Genomic DNA, 16,111 nt, shown 5'->3' on the forward strand with positions numbered 1-16,111 from the left:
ATATATATACATAATAACAGACAAAACATGTGCTCTGGTCAGCTCTTTAACGGACTAGATAAGAACAATTTAAATGAATTCTGTGGATTCATTTATTTTTCGTGGGTACCAATTTCCATTGCTTCAGGAAAGTTTGCATATTCATTGATATTTAAATTCATGGTTTTGGAAAGGTCTGCATATATTCCTTTAGAAAATTCGTAATTCGTTGAATATTTAAATTCATGGTTACCCTGTACCCATGAAATCTATGAAAATTGGTATGAAACGAATATTAATGAATCCACAGTACCTTTTCTTGCAAATTTGTTTAAAAAAAAAACTAAATTTACTTAAATCACCCAAAAGACTGTTTTACCTTGAAAGGAATTCCACTATTAGTTAGGACATACTCAACAATTAATTTCATCTTTTTAGCAGGATGTAGAAGGATTTTAGGTAATACAGTTTTCAGATCACCAGCCTGACTATTAGAAGTCTGCACTACAACTTCTATGTGCGGATTTTCTGTAAAACAAAGTCAAACTATGAGATACATCAAAATACAAAATAATTTGAGATAGAACAATAGACAGTATGATTTTTCTTGATTAAAATTTTTTCATTGAAACTACATAAATAATTCTGCCTCTATGATATTCAAAAATTACATGCAATTCCTTTGACCTTTTTCATAAGTTCTGTAAATAACACCAAAAAAAACCAGAAAAATTATGAAAAAAACTCCTTTGCTAATTTAAAGAATTTTTTTGTTTGTTGATTTCTTATTTTTTTACCCATAAACATAATAAAACAAACTGCTAATATTAAAGATAGTCTATGAGACAGATGGCAAATTCCAATTGATACGGGTAATTTTATAACATTACTGCTATCAGGAAATTATACAGTTTATAGGCAAATTGAAATTAAAAACATCATTACTGCTATCAAATATATACGGCCTACCTTTTGAGTTTTTCAACTGTATAGCAATCTGAGTGAGGTTTTCTAAGATGACAATACCATTCTTCCATAAAATGGTTGGTCTCCTAATATTTGAGGTACATGAAAATATCTTGTTCATAATATCAGTACACAGACTGTGAACCAGATTAAACTGGTACCTAATCTCTTGAACTTGTGAATCCTTGCCTAAATATTCATCCTAAAAATACAAAATTTGAATATGACACAATTATTTATAAAATTAATATGACTGTTTTAATTTAGATAAAATGCTTTTAAAACTTAGTTTCAAAAACATCTAGGACTCATTGGTTCTTAAAATGACAAATCCAAGGATTAATCATGGACAAGTTCTGGTGAGAATCCAGTTTTACAGAAAATTTAAAACAGAATTTGTTATGAATGAGTTGTTCCAGGTGACCTGAGGTCAATCAGTGTAAAGGATGTCATAGAACAATCAGCTTTTAACCTCAACTTAATAATAACATAAGCATTGTGACATAAGAAATTTTTAAAGTCGTCTATGAGACACAGACACTCCCAGGAATTATCATTGAAATGGTCCGCAGAGAACACTGTTCCTGTTTTTTTTATGATAATTCAAATAAAACAGATCACATTATAAAAGGACATAACTCCATTGTCATATAATTTTACATACTGTATAGCAGGTTATTTTCGCGGGGTGTTAATTTTAGCTTATAGAAAAAAATCGCGAAATAAATTCTGCCAATTTAAAAGTGCACATGCAAAGGTAGTGATAAAAATTTGAATCCCCCAAATTAATCACCGCCAATATATTTCGTATTCCTTATTCAATGAAAATCGCAAAATTTTACACCCACGAAAAATAACCCGCTATATGGTATTATGCAAATATTGCTGAACTTGAATGACAGATTAGTTATCATTTAATTTGATCAATTCCACTTAATTCAATTTTTTATGTTTTATTATTTTTTCAATAACATTACCATGGATACAGGTGGTTCATTTTCTAGGTTTCTGTAAGGTACATAGGCATTCCTGTGGGCAATGCCTAGTCCAAGTTTGGTCAACATGGCAAAAGAGTTTTTCTGAAAAAAAAGAAACAATTTCAGAACCTAAGCAGCATTTACTCAATGGGCAGCTCATGATTACAGTTGTCAATCAATTCAGATCACATAAAAAGCCATAAGGAATGACTATAATATTTTTTATATCTATCAAGAAATAACATAAAAAATGTGGTGTACATTGAATAACTATTTTAAGACCAAGTAAATCATGTAAAAACGTTGATGATGTCATAATCACATGACAAAACAATGTATATGAGTTAATAGACATGACACTGTCAGCCAATCAGAAGAAGCGTTACATTAAAATAAAATTATATTTATAATGTGGGAGATGCACACATAATATCCCTTAATTTATACAATCATAAGAGTATACTAAAAAAGTTCAATCAACTCTAACAAGATATAACCTTGTTTCCAGCACAGAGGGGGGGATGTATCTTCCTATTATTGGGTATACGGGGATGTGCCAAAAATATGGGTCATAATTTTGCGAGATTTTATATAAAAATGACCCTCCTTTTTAATGACATCCTATATTAAAATGCATTTACGTTTGATAACTATATATTGATTTGGGGTATGATCTACATATCATATATAAATATGCTATTGAGAATCTTACATTATAAAATATATGTGCACCAAACGATGTCAATTCATATATAAAAACTTAAGGGTAGCTAGTATATTTATGAATTATGAGTGATGATGAGTTAGTGTTTATATAAGCATGGGTCATATTTTAAATATTCATATAAGTATAGGTCATTCTTTCTTAAATATTTATATAACTATAGGTACTGAATTTCAGTGAATGTTATATTAAAATGGGTACGTTTTTTGAAGCAAAAATGGCACACCCCTACCAAAAAAATATCGAAGTTACACAACCCCCCCAACCCCCTTGGTTTCCAGTATAATTTACCTTTCTTAAGAGTGGGATCAATATGATCCTAAAATGGCCCCTACTTTAAGCTCAAAAAGTAAATTTGATAGGGCAAAAAAGTTCCAATGTTCTTTTTACAATAAAAAAATGTTTGGATGCTGGATAATATATCTGTTTCAAAAAGTTGATTTTGAACCAAAACTTTAGCTAAAATTGCAAGTTACCTTTGGAATTGAATTACAAATATCTACTAAAACTGACATACCTGCCCTAATTTGAGTTCTGTTGATTTCTTTTCCATATCATCTATCAGTACCACATTGGTTGTTTCTGAAACATGGGGTAACATTCCTGTGTTGGCTTGGTTCATGGTTGCTGTTGACAACAGTTTACACATCCATTTGATCTCCATTACTATTGGACTGTCATCTTGATATACATAGAGTAACTTCCCCTGGATAATAAAATCAGGAATAGCACAGTTACTTATATGTAACAGAGAACAGATTTTTTGGTTAGAAAATTTTTCCTTGATGGCTGTTTTATGGTAGTCTTAAGGTGGCTCGCAGGTTTAAGATTTTCAGAAAAAAAATAAACTTTTATTTTACATTTCAAATTTTAGTAATTACCTTTAGTAGTTGTAACTTTATCATATGGTACAAAAATCATTCCAAAAAATCAATTTGTGTTGACCCCAGGTGACTTTTAAAATTTCAATATCATTGAAAAAGCTCTAAATTATCTCCCTTTGGTGCAAAAATGCAATTTTTTGGCATTAAAATTGAAAGATCTTTTTTAACTCATCGGTGACCTATATTTTTTATTGTTGTTTTCGAATAAGCTGTACATAAACTAAATAATTATAAAATTTAAGCGATTTCTGAAATTTAGTTCTTTTTTTATTTCGATATTACCGCTATTTCTCCTATTAGTTCAACAGAAAAAAGGACATTAACAAAAATGTATGCTTCTTTCGAAGGCAGATTGTGAGCGTAAATGAACGGTGACCCCATGTTTTTATTTCATTTTTCTATTTAGGATAAGATAAAGTTCATTTATAGAAAAATATAGCAAAATCCTATAATAAATAAAAAATTTCATTTACATCCGGGAGCCCCCTTAATAACTTATAAATAAAATTGAGAATGGAAATGGAGAATGTGTCAAAGCGACAATAACTTGTCTACATTATGGACCTCTTGTTATCATTTTATGATCAATGCAAATATTTGAATGTAGCTTAAAGTCACCTCCTCTGTCCTTTTGCCAAACTGTTCAAAGCAAATGGTTCTTGGATGGTAATTCACTTTTTCAGAATCTAGAGGACTATGGGTAACCTCATTGTTCTTACACCAAAATGAAAATAATGTTACGTCATTGGTTTAATTTCTATTGTTTATAAAAGACAACATTTTGGTGTACGATTATGGAAATATTACCCAGAATGCATTAGATTCTGAAACAGCAAATGAACTCAAATAACTTTTTTAGAAGAACCAGACAGGACTCAACCATACACATTTATTAGTACAGTATTTAATTAACTACTGTAAATTCAGAAATTATTGTGAGGTTTTTATTATTATGAAATATGTAACTTTGATGAATATCACAATAATATGAACTTGCATTCAGATAAATGATTCATTTATCTGTATGCATATTTTGCAGAATTCACAATAAATAAATTTTTAATTTTGTCTTTTCTCATAAAATCACAATAATAAATGCATGCAATAATTTTCTGAATTTTCAATATAGTATAAATTATGAAACAAACTGGAATCTGGATAATTACTTTACACTGCTTTGGAAGTCAACTATATGAAAATAGAATGATGTGGTATGATTGCCATATTGGTCACAGCCTTTAACAATGAGCAAAACCCATACTTCAATAGTTGACATATGAATGTTACATATTGTTATCCTTGTACATCAACATTGTTTTCAGTACAATACAGATTTTCATTGTTTATGCTTTGGTTCTTTCAATCAGCATACTGTTTGGTGGGCATCATTTTTCATTACTAACATTGTCTTGTGCTTTTTATGGTTGGGTGTCTCATTAATGTATTCCGTTGTTTTTTTTTTATTTATACTGTAAGTTCAGAAATTATTGCGAGCTTTTTATTTATTTAAATAAAGGAATTGGGGGATTTTTTTGAATAATATAAAAACTTGAATTCCGATATCGAATATACATGAATCTCTATGAAGATTTTCCTGATATCCCATTTATTAATTTAGAATTCTTTACCAATCTTCACAATATTTTTTGAATTTACAGTATTGACGTATCCACTTACAAACATATGTAAACATTCCATAGTTCTGGCTGTAGTGAGTGCAGCTCCCTCTAGTGATAGAATACCACTTTGAGAGTTATCATCCCCTTTAAACATATTCATAGAAGTTTCTGAGCAGATATACTGGTACATGTGACTGGAGATTTCTTCAAATTCTGGATACAGTGTAAAAGTTCTTTCTGCAGCACTTAGTATCTCTTCCAGTAAGCCGTTGCTAAGCTTTAAATAAAAAAAAAACATTTTGTTATATTCAAACAACCGGTACAGATTGAATATTAATGAATTTGATAAATTACAGCTAATTTTCTAATGCATGTAGAGGAAAACATTGGTTAGCTTGCTTGCTTCGTTTGTATATTGTAATAACATATTAGGATAACACTCAATTAAACTCAAATATTATATATACAGGTTAAACAATGTCTATATATATTGTTTAAAGATGTCAATCTTATTTACAAAGCTTGTATAAACAATTATAAATACAAAGCAAGCAAGTCAAACAAAGTTTTACTTTGCAAGTTTAAGGAAATCAGCTGTAATGATATGAACAATATAGATATCAAAGTATACATTTAATTGTCAGCTGACAAAATTTCAGAAAAGTCAAAAATGAACTCCTATTAAGAATAGGTATCTCAAAAGATTCATCTGATCTGGCTTTCTTCGAATTAATAATAATAATAATAAATTCTTTATTTAAAGAGGGTAAACTCAGTTAGAAAAATGAGTTGACTGTGTCCAAAAGGGAAACTTTTCTAATAATTTGCAGCATGGAAGTTTCGCTTAATGCTTTGAAAATATTGGTAGGAAAAATAGAAAACTAATTAGTTATTATTGTAGAACTTTCCAAGAAGTTATCAAAGGTTGGTAGTTTTCTACAGGCTCTCTGGCTTCCTCTACCAATAAAAACAAGCCATCTCGAAAGAGTCCAAAAGCAGCCACTTCGAAATAGTCCAAAAGCGGTCCTTAAAAAAATTGTTAAAACACAGAAATCAAGAAATGAGCCAGGCTCTAGATCTAGAGCCATTGTAACTTAAAGTAAAACTTTTTAACAAGACCAAGTAAAATTATTTTTGAATCATGTGTTTTGATTATGTGAAATGAGTATGTTGTGTATAATTCAGAGTTTAGTATGAAGTCCATTATCACTGTACTAGTATACATGATTTTTAATGGCCAGCTGAAGGATGCCTCCAGGTGCCGGAGTTTCTCGCTACATTGAAGACCCATTGGTGGCCTTCGGCTGTTGTCTATTCTATGGTCGGGTTGTTGTCGCTTTGACACATTCCCCACTTCCTTTCTCAATTTTATGTAGTAGTGCAAATGACTACAACATGAATCAAAGCAAATAAACACTTTAATGAACCCTCAAATTATCCTCACCTTTCGAGGGATTCATTCATGAAAAGTGCATTTTCTGGTCAAAGATTTACAAAGTAAGCAGCATTTTGCATTCTAAAAATGATTCTCTTTGTAAACAAAATCACAACTCAAGGTCACAAATGTGCATGCCTCAAATTATTACATCATACAGAGAACTGTACCCTAACTTAATTAATTAGTCCAGTTTACACATTTACATTGATAAATTTCAAAAAATGTGTGTCATACAAAAAAGAAATTGTAAAAAACATAACTACAATTAAAAACCAATTGTTCAAAGAACAATTGAAGGTCTTTCCACCAATAAGGATCTATTTTGATATGAAAATATTAAAATTCAGTTGAAAATGTCAGTTCCTATAGCTAAATGATATATAAATATGAATTTCAAGCAAAGGTCAAAATCTAGAACGTCCAATTAACCTATGACCTTGACCTCAATTTCAAGGTCATAAACCAAGGATCCCAAATTAAAAGACTCTAGGTCTGTATTATGTATGGTTCATGAGTAATATCACTTTACGCATAATTCTAAATATAACAGGGGCAAAAATCCCATTTATTCTCTTCGCACCCTTCCAATCAAAATTTATAAGTTACGACATGTCGCAACTAACAATTTAGTAAAAATAATTTGTTGAAATCTTATAAGGTTAATGAAAAAGAGTGAAAATAAGCCAAAATTAAAATTTAGAATTTGACCTTGACCTTTGACCTTGACCTAATTTTCATTTTTTTGGACCAAGGGTCTTAAATCAAAAGACCCTAAGCCTTTACTTTATAATGATAATGAGTTATATTACCATACAACTAATATAAGATATAATAGGGGGAAAAGTCGCATCAAATGTTTACGTACCCTTATAACTAAAATTTAAGTGTTACGCCATGTCGTAACACTCATTTTGTGAAAATATTTTGTCGATATCTTATAGGATTTCTGAAAATAAGAGATAACAAGCCAAAATCATATTTTTGAACATGACCTTGACCTTTGACCTTGACCTCATTTTCATTTTTTTGGACCAAGGACCTCAAATCAAAAGACCCTAGGCCTCTATCACTAATGGTTTTCCAGTAACAAATCTATTTCATTTATTTCATTACAAAAGGGGAAATAACTCTCATATGGAGTCTTCATAAAGCTTCGGTGAAAATAAAACGTAACATCCTGAGGATATAACGAGCAATTTGGAAAAATAAATTTGTCGCTTTCTTTTACGCTTGCGGAGGAGATCTGATAACAAGAAAAACAGTGTTTGGGGAGATAACTCTTACAAAGAAAAGTGTTCGGTTAAACAGGGTCAGTTTCAAAAGCGTATAGACTGAATGATATCATATACAAAAAAACTAAGCGACATCTTTTGAAACATTTTTACACCGCAAGAAAAAAATTAGGCGGAAGAAATAAAAAAAATAATCAGAACAAATTCAATAGGTCTTTCCACAAGAAAGGTGGAAAGACCTAATAAAACCTGTCTTAAGAGACCACTAAAGGTAGTGCAAAACTTCGGTTTTTTAAGACAGGTGGCCTTTTAATACAGGTTCAAACTTGATGAAATGCACTACAGAGGGATTTAAAATAATGGTCTTATAACACAGGTTTTTTGCTAAATAATACAGGTGGTCTCATAAACAGGTTTGACTGTATTAGTAAATTCTGATGGCTTTCTTATCAACAATTACCTTATCTCTTTTGATTTCTCTTGTAAGTTGATGGTAACCTTTCTTAGGGGTTTTCATTTCTTTCATCACAACCCAGTACTCCATCATGGCCAGTACAAACTTCAGAAAAGCTGCAGCTGTCGTTGACATTTTTTTCATATTTTCCACAGTCAAGTTTTGAGATTTATCAGAAAGTATTGCTAAATAAAACAAAAGGAGAATGTCTTCTTAGTTAACTTTTTGTGTACTAGATGAATGATAAATGAATAAATAGTATATTGGAGTCAATCCTGGGAACAGTATATTTAACGGGAAATGAATCTGATAGGCTTTACTGTGTGAAATTGATAAAATCTTGGACTTTACAGGACTTCACTAGATTAATGGATTATGGCAGTGTCTGACAGAAAATCTATCGGAACTGCTCATTAACTTAGCTACAGAATTCTAATTGTAAATAAATACAAATTTTATCATAAAGTAGATGTTTTGTCAAATAAATGACACAAATAAGTGTGATTTATTAGATGTAGTGTTTCAAATAGATTTGAATTTGGGAATGCAATCAGCGCCAATTTATTTACCCTGTTTGCATTCTGTACCCTGGTGTGAGGAAATGAATGCGATTATAACAAAATTGAAGTGACAGATTACAAGTTTGATACACTAGCATCACTTTAAAATTTAGTGTGAATGACATTTTATTGATATTATCAGAAATCATTAGAATAATAGCCAGTATGTTTCTAACACATCTGTTTCCGTATCGTTTCTTTATGAACTATGTCCAAACAATAAATCAGCTACAATTAGGTACGGTCATGTCCAGCCAATATATATTTCTGGTCAACCTGAATGTATACAATTTAATGTAGATTTAGTATTATCTAATGATTCAGCCAATCAATTAAGCTGATGATGCACATATAAATAACAGATCTAGACAGGTCATGTTTTTCTCTTGACTGTCCATAACTTTTTACACTAAATCTATTGGATTTTCGATGTGTACTGATTGATATTTTAGTCTGTGTACTGATTGATATTTTAGTCTAAGATGTATGATTTTTTTAATGATACCATAATGTATGTATAATTCGTCAAAAATTTAGCCCAACAACATTTATAGATCTTCAAATCCTGCCAACATAAATTTAAAGATCTAACATTGTTAGGTTAAATTTGACGATCTTACATTGTTAGTCTAAATTTGAAGATCTAACATTGTTAGGTTAAATTTGAAGATCTAACATTGTTTGGCTAAATTTGAAGATCTATCATTGTTTGGCTAAATTTGAAGATCTAACATTGTTTGGCTAAATTTGAAGATCTATCATTGTTTGGCTAAATTTGAAGATCTAACATTGTTAGGTTAAATTTGACGATCTTACATTGTTAGTCTAAATTTGAAGATCTAACATTGTTAGGTTAAATTTGAAGATCTAACATTGTTTGGCTAAATTTGAAGATCTATCATTGTTTGGCTAAATTTGAAGATCTAACATTGTTTGGCTAAATTTGAAGATCTATCATTGTTTGGCTAAATTTGAAGATCTAACATTGTTTGGCTAAATTTGAAGATCTATCATTGTTAGGCTAACTTTAAGACAAATAATACCTAGAAAACAGGTTTGTTAATTAATCAGATTGAATTTGTAATCCTATTTGTATTACTGTAACTTGACTGTTAGTGTTGCTATCCACCTATTGCAACTTATTCAAAATTCTGACCAAATTGCAATTTGTTTTATAAAACCAAACTGTTCAACTGGTCAGAAATTTGAACAAACTGCTGTTGAAAACCACAGCCAAGTCATGAAAGTGCAAGGTGAGAAAATAAAACGTACTTACAATCCTATAAGACTTTAATTCCACTTTAATGTTGAAAATTTAGTTTAACAGTTTGTATATGTATTTTATTTTATCACCTTGCACTTTCACATTTTGACTCAACAGTTTGTTGAAAACTCTGACCAGTTGAACAGTTTGGTTTGATAAAACAATTTGCAATTTGGTCAGAATTTTGAATGGGTTGAAGAGCAACACTAACAGTCAAGTCACTGTAATACTTAAAATATCAATAGACTGTCAATATTCAACTTACCATTAACAGCATTGAATTGCTGTTGACTTATTGTAGATACATCAAACTCTAGAAGTGATTTTAAGAAGTAACTATCGCCCATCATTATCTTAGCAGCATTCCAGGAGGTGTCCTTTTTACTCTTTAGAATCAAAAGGCATGCACATACATCTGATACAGGCCTTGGAGGGTTATTTAATGCTCTGCAATATAGAAAAAAAAAATTACTGTAGTTTCAGAAAATATTGTGTGCATTTATTATTGCGATTTTGTCATTTTAGACTGAGATGCGATTTTAATTTTTGTGATTTTCAGAAAAATCCTGTTTAGTTCATATAAAAAATTCCAAAATGCAAGTTTTAATTATTGCTTTCATAATCTGGTCGCATTTTGTATAAAAACATCGCAATAATTTCTTAATTTACAGTATAACCTACAAAAAGCGTACAGAAAGTTCCTGAATTTTTTATCACTACAAAAATGGTGAAAGACACATGTCTCAAGAATAAAACCTAGATTTTCATACATTTATATCCTTATTTTAAAGCAGCATTTCCTGAAATCATAACAAAATTAATCTTGTCAAATTTGTCATTTGTTTAACAATCACGATAAAAAAACAACTCATGCAAATAAATGATTTTGTGGAATCATAAATTTTTGAATTGTAAAATAATGTAACATCTGAAATAACGAAACTTGTGTGAATCTAACAAACATCAAGTATGAACTCTTGTTAAAGGACACACTATGGGGTATGGGCATTTCTTGTTGTTAAAGGACACACTATGGGGTATGGGCATTTCTTGTTGTTAAAGGACACACTATGGGGTATGGGCATTTCTTGTTGTTAAAGGACACACTATGGGGTATGGGCATTTCTTGTTGTTAAAGGACACACTATGGGGTATGGGCATTTCTTGTTGTTAAAGGACACACTATGGGGTATGGGCATTTCTTGTTGTTAAAGGACACACTATGGGGTATGGGCATTTCTTGTTGTTAAAGGACACACTATGGGGTATGGGCATTTCTTGTTGTTAAAGGACACACTATGGGGTATGGGCATTTCTTGTTGTTAAAGGACACACTATGGGGTAAAGGCATTGCTTGTTGTTAAAGGACACACTGTGGGATATGATCTTTGCTTGTTGTTAAAGGACACACTATGGGGTATGCTCTTTGCTTGTTGTTAAAGGACACACTATGGGGTATGATCTTTGCTTGTTGTTAAAGGACACACTATGGGGTATGATCTTTGCTTGTTGTTAAAGGACATACTATGGGGTATGATCTTTGCTTGTTGTTAAAGGACACACTATGGGGTATGCTCTTTGCTTGTTGTTAAAGGACACACTATGGGGTATGATCTTTGCTTGTTGTTAAAGGACACACTATGGGGTATGATCTTTGCTTGTTGTTAAAGGACACACTATGGGGTATGATCTTTGCTTGTTGTTAAAGGACACACTATGGGGGATGGTCATTGCTTGTTGTTAAAGGACACACTATGGGGTATGATCTTTGCTTGTTGTTAAAGGACATACTATGGGGTATGATCTTTGCTTGTTGTTTAAGGACACACTATGGGGTATGATCTTTGCTTGTTGTTAAAGGACACACTATGGGGTATGATCTTTGCTTGTTGTTAAAGGACACACTATGGGGTATGATCTTTGCTTGTTGTTAAAGGACACACTATGGGGTATGATCTTTGCTTGTTGTTAAAGGACACACTATGGGGTATGATCTTTGCTTGTTGTTAAAGGACACACTATGGGGTATGTTCAGGCTATTGATTTAATAGATGGAACAGATTTCACTGAATAATAAGGAGTGTTTCAAATTCGTTTCAAGCGTACCAATCTCAGTTAATAAATACTGTAAATTCAGAAATTATTGCATGCATTTATCATTGCGATTTTTAAAAAAGGGACAAGCATGGGAGATTAAGTTTTGCTGTCAGAAAAATCTGCATACAGATATATATGTATCAGATATTAAATGCGTGTTCTTACTATTGCGATACTCACTCAGTCGCATTATTTGTATTTATAACAAGAATGTGGCCCCAGTACACGAATGCCCCACTCACACTATCATTTTCTATGTTCAGTGGACCGTGAAATTGAGGTAAACCCTCTAATTTGGCATTAAAATTAAAAAGATCATATCATAGGGAACATGTATACTAAGTTTGAAGTCCATTGGACTTCAACTTCATCAAAAACTACCTTGACCAAAAACTTTAACCTGAAGTGGGACAGACGGACGAACGAACAGACGGACAGACGAACGGACGCACAGACCAGAAAACATAATGCCCCTCTACTATCGTAGGTGGGGCATAAAATCCTCGCAATAATTTTTGAATTTACAGTAAATGGAAAATGTGTCCATAGCACACAAATGATCCTTGCATATAAGTTATAAAGATACATTATCATAGAACAGTATAGGTGACGTCACCCAATTCTAAATCTATCTGTGTTTTGTACTAAAAAGCCATGTGTATAAGTATCATGACATTTTTTTAAATTAGAGAACTGAAACTAATTTCAGTTTTAGGGAGGAATGTACGTGCAGATAAGGATAACAAGTTGTCTATGGTTTTATGTGTATAACAAGGATATAGACTCCTACTTCAGCTCTGAAATGCCTCCTTTAGATATATCCTCTAAACCAGATCTAGCAGCATCTACAGCTGGGATAACCTTCGCTAAAAGTTCTTCCATCTCCTTCTACAAAAATACAATACACAGTAATTGATTAAAACTAATTGTCACTCTATCTAACATTATGACAAAAAAAAGAAGATGTGAGACAATTCTCCACAAGAGAACAATATGACACAGAAATTAACAACTATAGGTCACTATGACAAGTCTGTTATCTTGTATTATTTTTAATTTTAGTTTCTTGTGTATAATTCAGAGTTTAGTATGACGTCCATTATCACTGAACTAGTATAGGGGTCAGCTGAAGGACGCCTTGTAGGAGTTTCTCGCTGCATTAAATACCTATTGGTGACCTTCTGCTGTTGTCTGTTCTATGCATGGTCGGGTTGTTGTCTCTTTGACAAATACCCCATTTCTATTCTCAATTTTATCAAAGGCATACAGTTGCTGACATTTTACACAGGTAGAATGTTTTTACTAATAGGTTGCTGACATTTACTTTTGTTAAGTAAAGATCAAGTTAGTCTAATTTTAAAGTCATTAAAATGTTTCGCCTTTGTCTTATATTAACTATGGGTTTTGTAGTCTTAGATGTCTTTGCAGTTAGATAGAATTACAATCAAATAGTAATTCTAATATGACGTGCTTCTTTCGCTTTGATAACAACACCGTGATAAAATTCTCGATATATCTATACTTAGCGCAGACTACAAGATGTACACAAATGGCTGTTTAGATATGCCTCCCACGTAAATCCACATGTATCGTAACCTATGTGTAAACGGTTGTGGATTTCGCTGTGTTAACAATTACAATTAAGTAAAACCCTACAGAACATTTATTCTGATTCTGATGCATAACAAAAAGAATTTACTCATTAGAGGACGGAAAAATGGACAAAAACAAAACAAATTAAAATTCCGCGAAATTCCAGAAATGATTTTTGCGCATTAACGTCATTTCAAAACATGACGTCATACGAATGAAAACGTCAAAGCTGAAGGTTTTTCTATTGCGTTTACCTTCTAAACTCGGATACAATTGCATTACAATAAAGTATTGAGGTAGGTGTTGCTTGTTTTCTGTTCTATTGCAATATTCGCACATTTACTGATTTCAGCAAATCAACATGGGGGCTCCTTGGTTGCAACATGTCATCAGTGAATTTGACGGTAGCTTACGATAAAAAATGCAAATCTAAAATTGCAAATGTTGGGTTTACTGAGAAGGTTAGTTAAGAAATTATTCATGCAGGTTGATTAGATTTGTTTTACATTTATCGAACAGTGGGTAAAATAGAACAGCCACACACACGGTATACCCATCATCGCTTCAGTTTTTTAATGATCGTATTTGTCCTACAATGTATTAGAATCGAAATAATTCATGGAAGCCATAGATTTGTTGGAAATTTACACATGGCCTGGGCCGTGATATTCGTTAATTTTATCCCTCGCTAACGCTCAGGATAAAATTCGAATATCACGGCCCAGGCCATGTGTAAATTTCCAACAAATCTATGGCTTCCATGAATTATTTCTTAAATTGAACCTTCCTAATCAACTGATCATCATTTATAAAATTTATACAATGAATACCAGGGTATGCATTTTTTAATGGTATTAACAATTCAAGATCTTTTGACTTCTTTTAAGAACCCAACATCAGATCTAAGATCTAATTCTACACACCTGACTTCTTCCAGTGCTAGGCGTCCTGTTTTGACCTTCAACGACTTTTGTAATATTTTGACCTTTGACAGAGGTCAAAAATGTAACATTGGACTCCTGTGTCTCCATCATTTCTATCAACTCTTTTGTGTATGTGAAGTTACTCTGGTCTATCCTTGTAATGGGTGACTTCTCCGTTGATTTTTGTTCCAATCTTAAAAATATTAAATCACAATTTCAATTTGCCGTTTCATATTTTAAAGCATTGTTGATAATTTCAATTTCCGTATCCCCAAAATAAAAATTATGTCACATCATTGGTTCAATTTCCATTGTTAAGGAAATTTCAGTCAATCACAACGTTTTAGTGTATGCTTGTGAAAATTAATATTACCTACAATTCATTAGATTCTGAAATGGCGAATTGGTCAATGACTTCCTGCAATATTGAAGAGTTTCTCACAAATTTTCATTATTGACCTTTCTCATTTTAAAAAGTTTGAGGTCAGTCAAAAGAAATATTGTCAAAGTACAGCTTTATCAATTTCTAGCATTATGATAACATTCTTTCCTCTTGGACAACCATTTAAGTTTCAGTCTTTATTTATATTCATGTTATTTTTCTGCTTCAAAGGACTGGAAAATAAATCTATCTCTGTAATATAAGTTAGTTTACAGCATATATCTATAAAAGCATTTCAACATTAACCTTTTGTACTATTTCACTTGTTCAAATCACTTTGACTAACACTAGTACTTAAGCTTACAACTGTTTTTTCTGTTGAATAAGTTTATCTTTTGCTGTTTTTAACATGATCTTGAATGCAGCCAAATGTTGATCTACTTTTGTCTTGTCATCTTTAACCATGGCTACAAACAGCACACATGCTCTTGAAACCTATTAAAATAAGTTAAAAAAATAAAAGTCAAAATCAATTCATCAAATACAAAAAAATATAACAAAGCTTCTTTGTTAGGCATCAATTTACATTCAAGTAAATATAGGTATCAGTAATAACAAATCTACTATCATCTACTAATAAAATCATTTTTTTTTCAAGTAGTCACTGAACCATAAAAATGAGGTCAAGGACATTGGAGATGTGACTGACGGAAACTTCGTAACATGAGGCATCCATATACAAAGTATGAAGCATCCAGGTCTTCCATCTTCTAAAATATAAAGCTTTAAGAAGTTAGCTAACGCTGCGGAAGCTGCCTATCCCTATGTCAAGCTTTCTGTGACAAAAGTCGCAGGCTCGACAAAAACTGTATGTAAACATTTCATAATAACTCAAGAAAGTATACTCAAGCTATTATGAGACATGATTTGTCAATTAATATCAGAGTCAAACACACATTACCGCTAGCCAAACTCACAATCTTAAGAGTGGATAGGCTATTGACCACAGCAGATGAACT

At 31.6% G+C, this 16,111-nt stretch overlaps 1 protein-coding gene across 1 annotated transcript in view; it reads right to left on the reverse strand.

Annotated features, from left to right (window-relative positions):
- LOC139499893 (uncharacterized) overlaps positions 1–16,111 on the reverse strand; it is a 92,216-nt gene that overhangs the window by 60,143 nt on the left and 15,962 nt on the right. The window contains exons 8-17 of the mRNA XM_071288522.1: positions 15,457–15,587; positions 14,711–14,903; positions 12,985–13,082; positions 10,363–10,544; positions 8,280–8,458; positions 5,208–5,426; positions 3,164–3,352; positions 1,923–2,024; positions 949–1,147; positions 359–507 (exon numbers count right to left, since the gene is read on the reverse strand). Coding sequence (XP_071144623.1) covers positions 359–507; positions 949–1,147; positions 1,923–2,024; positions 3,164–3,352; positions 5,208–5,426; positions 8,280–8,458; positions 10,363–10,544; positions 12,985–13,082; positions 14,711–14,903; positions 15,457–15,587 — 1,641 coding nt within the window. The remainder of the gene's footprint in view (positions 1–358; positions 508–948; positions 1,148–1,922; positions 2,025–3,163; positions 3,353–5,207; positions 5,427–8,279; positions 8,459–10,362; positions 10,545–12,984; positions 13,083–14,710; positions 14,904–15,456; positions 15,588–16,111) is intronic.

The sequence above is a fragment of the Mytilus edulis genome, chromosome 13, assembly GCF_963676685.1.
Source record: "Mytilus edulis chromosome 13, xbMytEdul2.2, whole genome shotgun sequence".
Classification (NCBI taxonomy): Eukaryota; Metazoa; Mollusca; class Bivalvia; order Mytilida; family Mytilidae; genus Mytilus; species Mytilus edulis.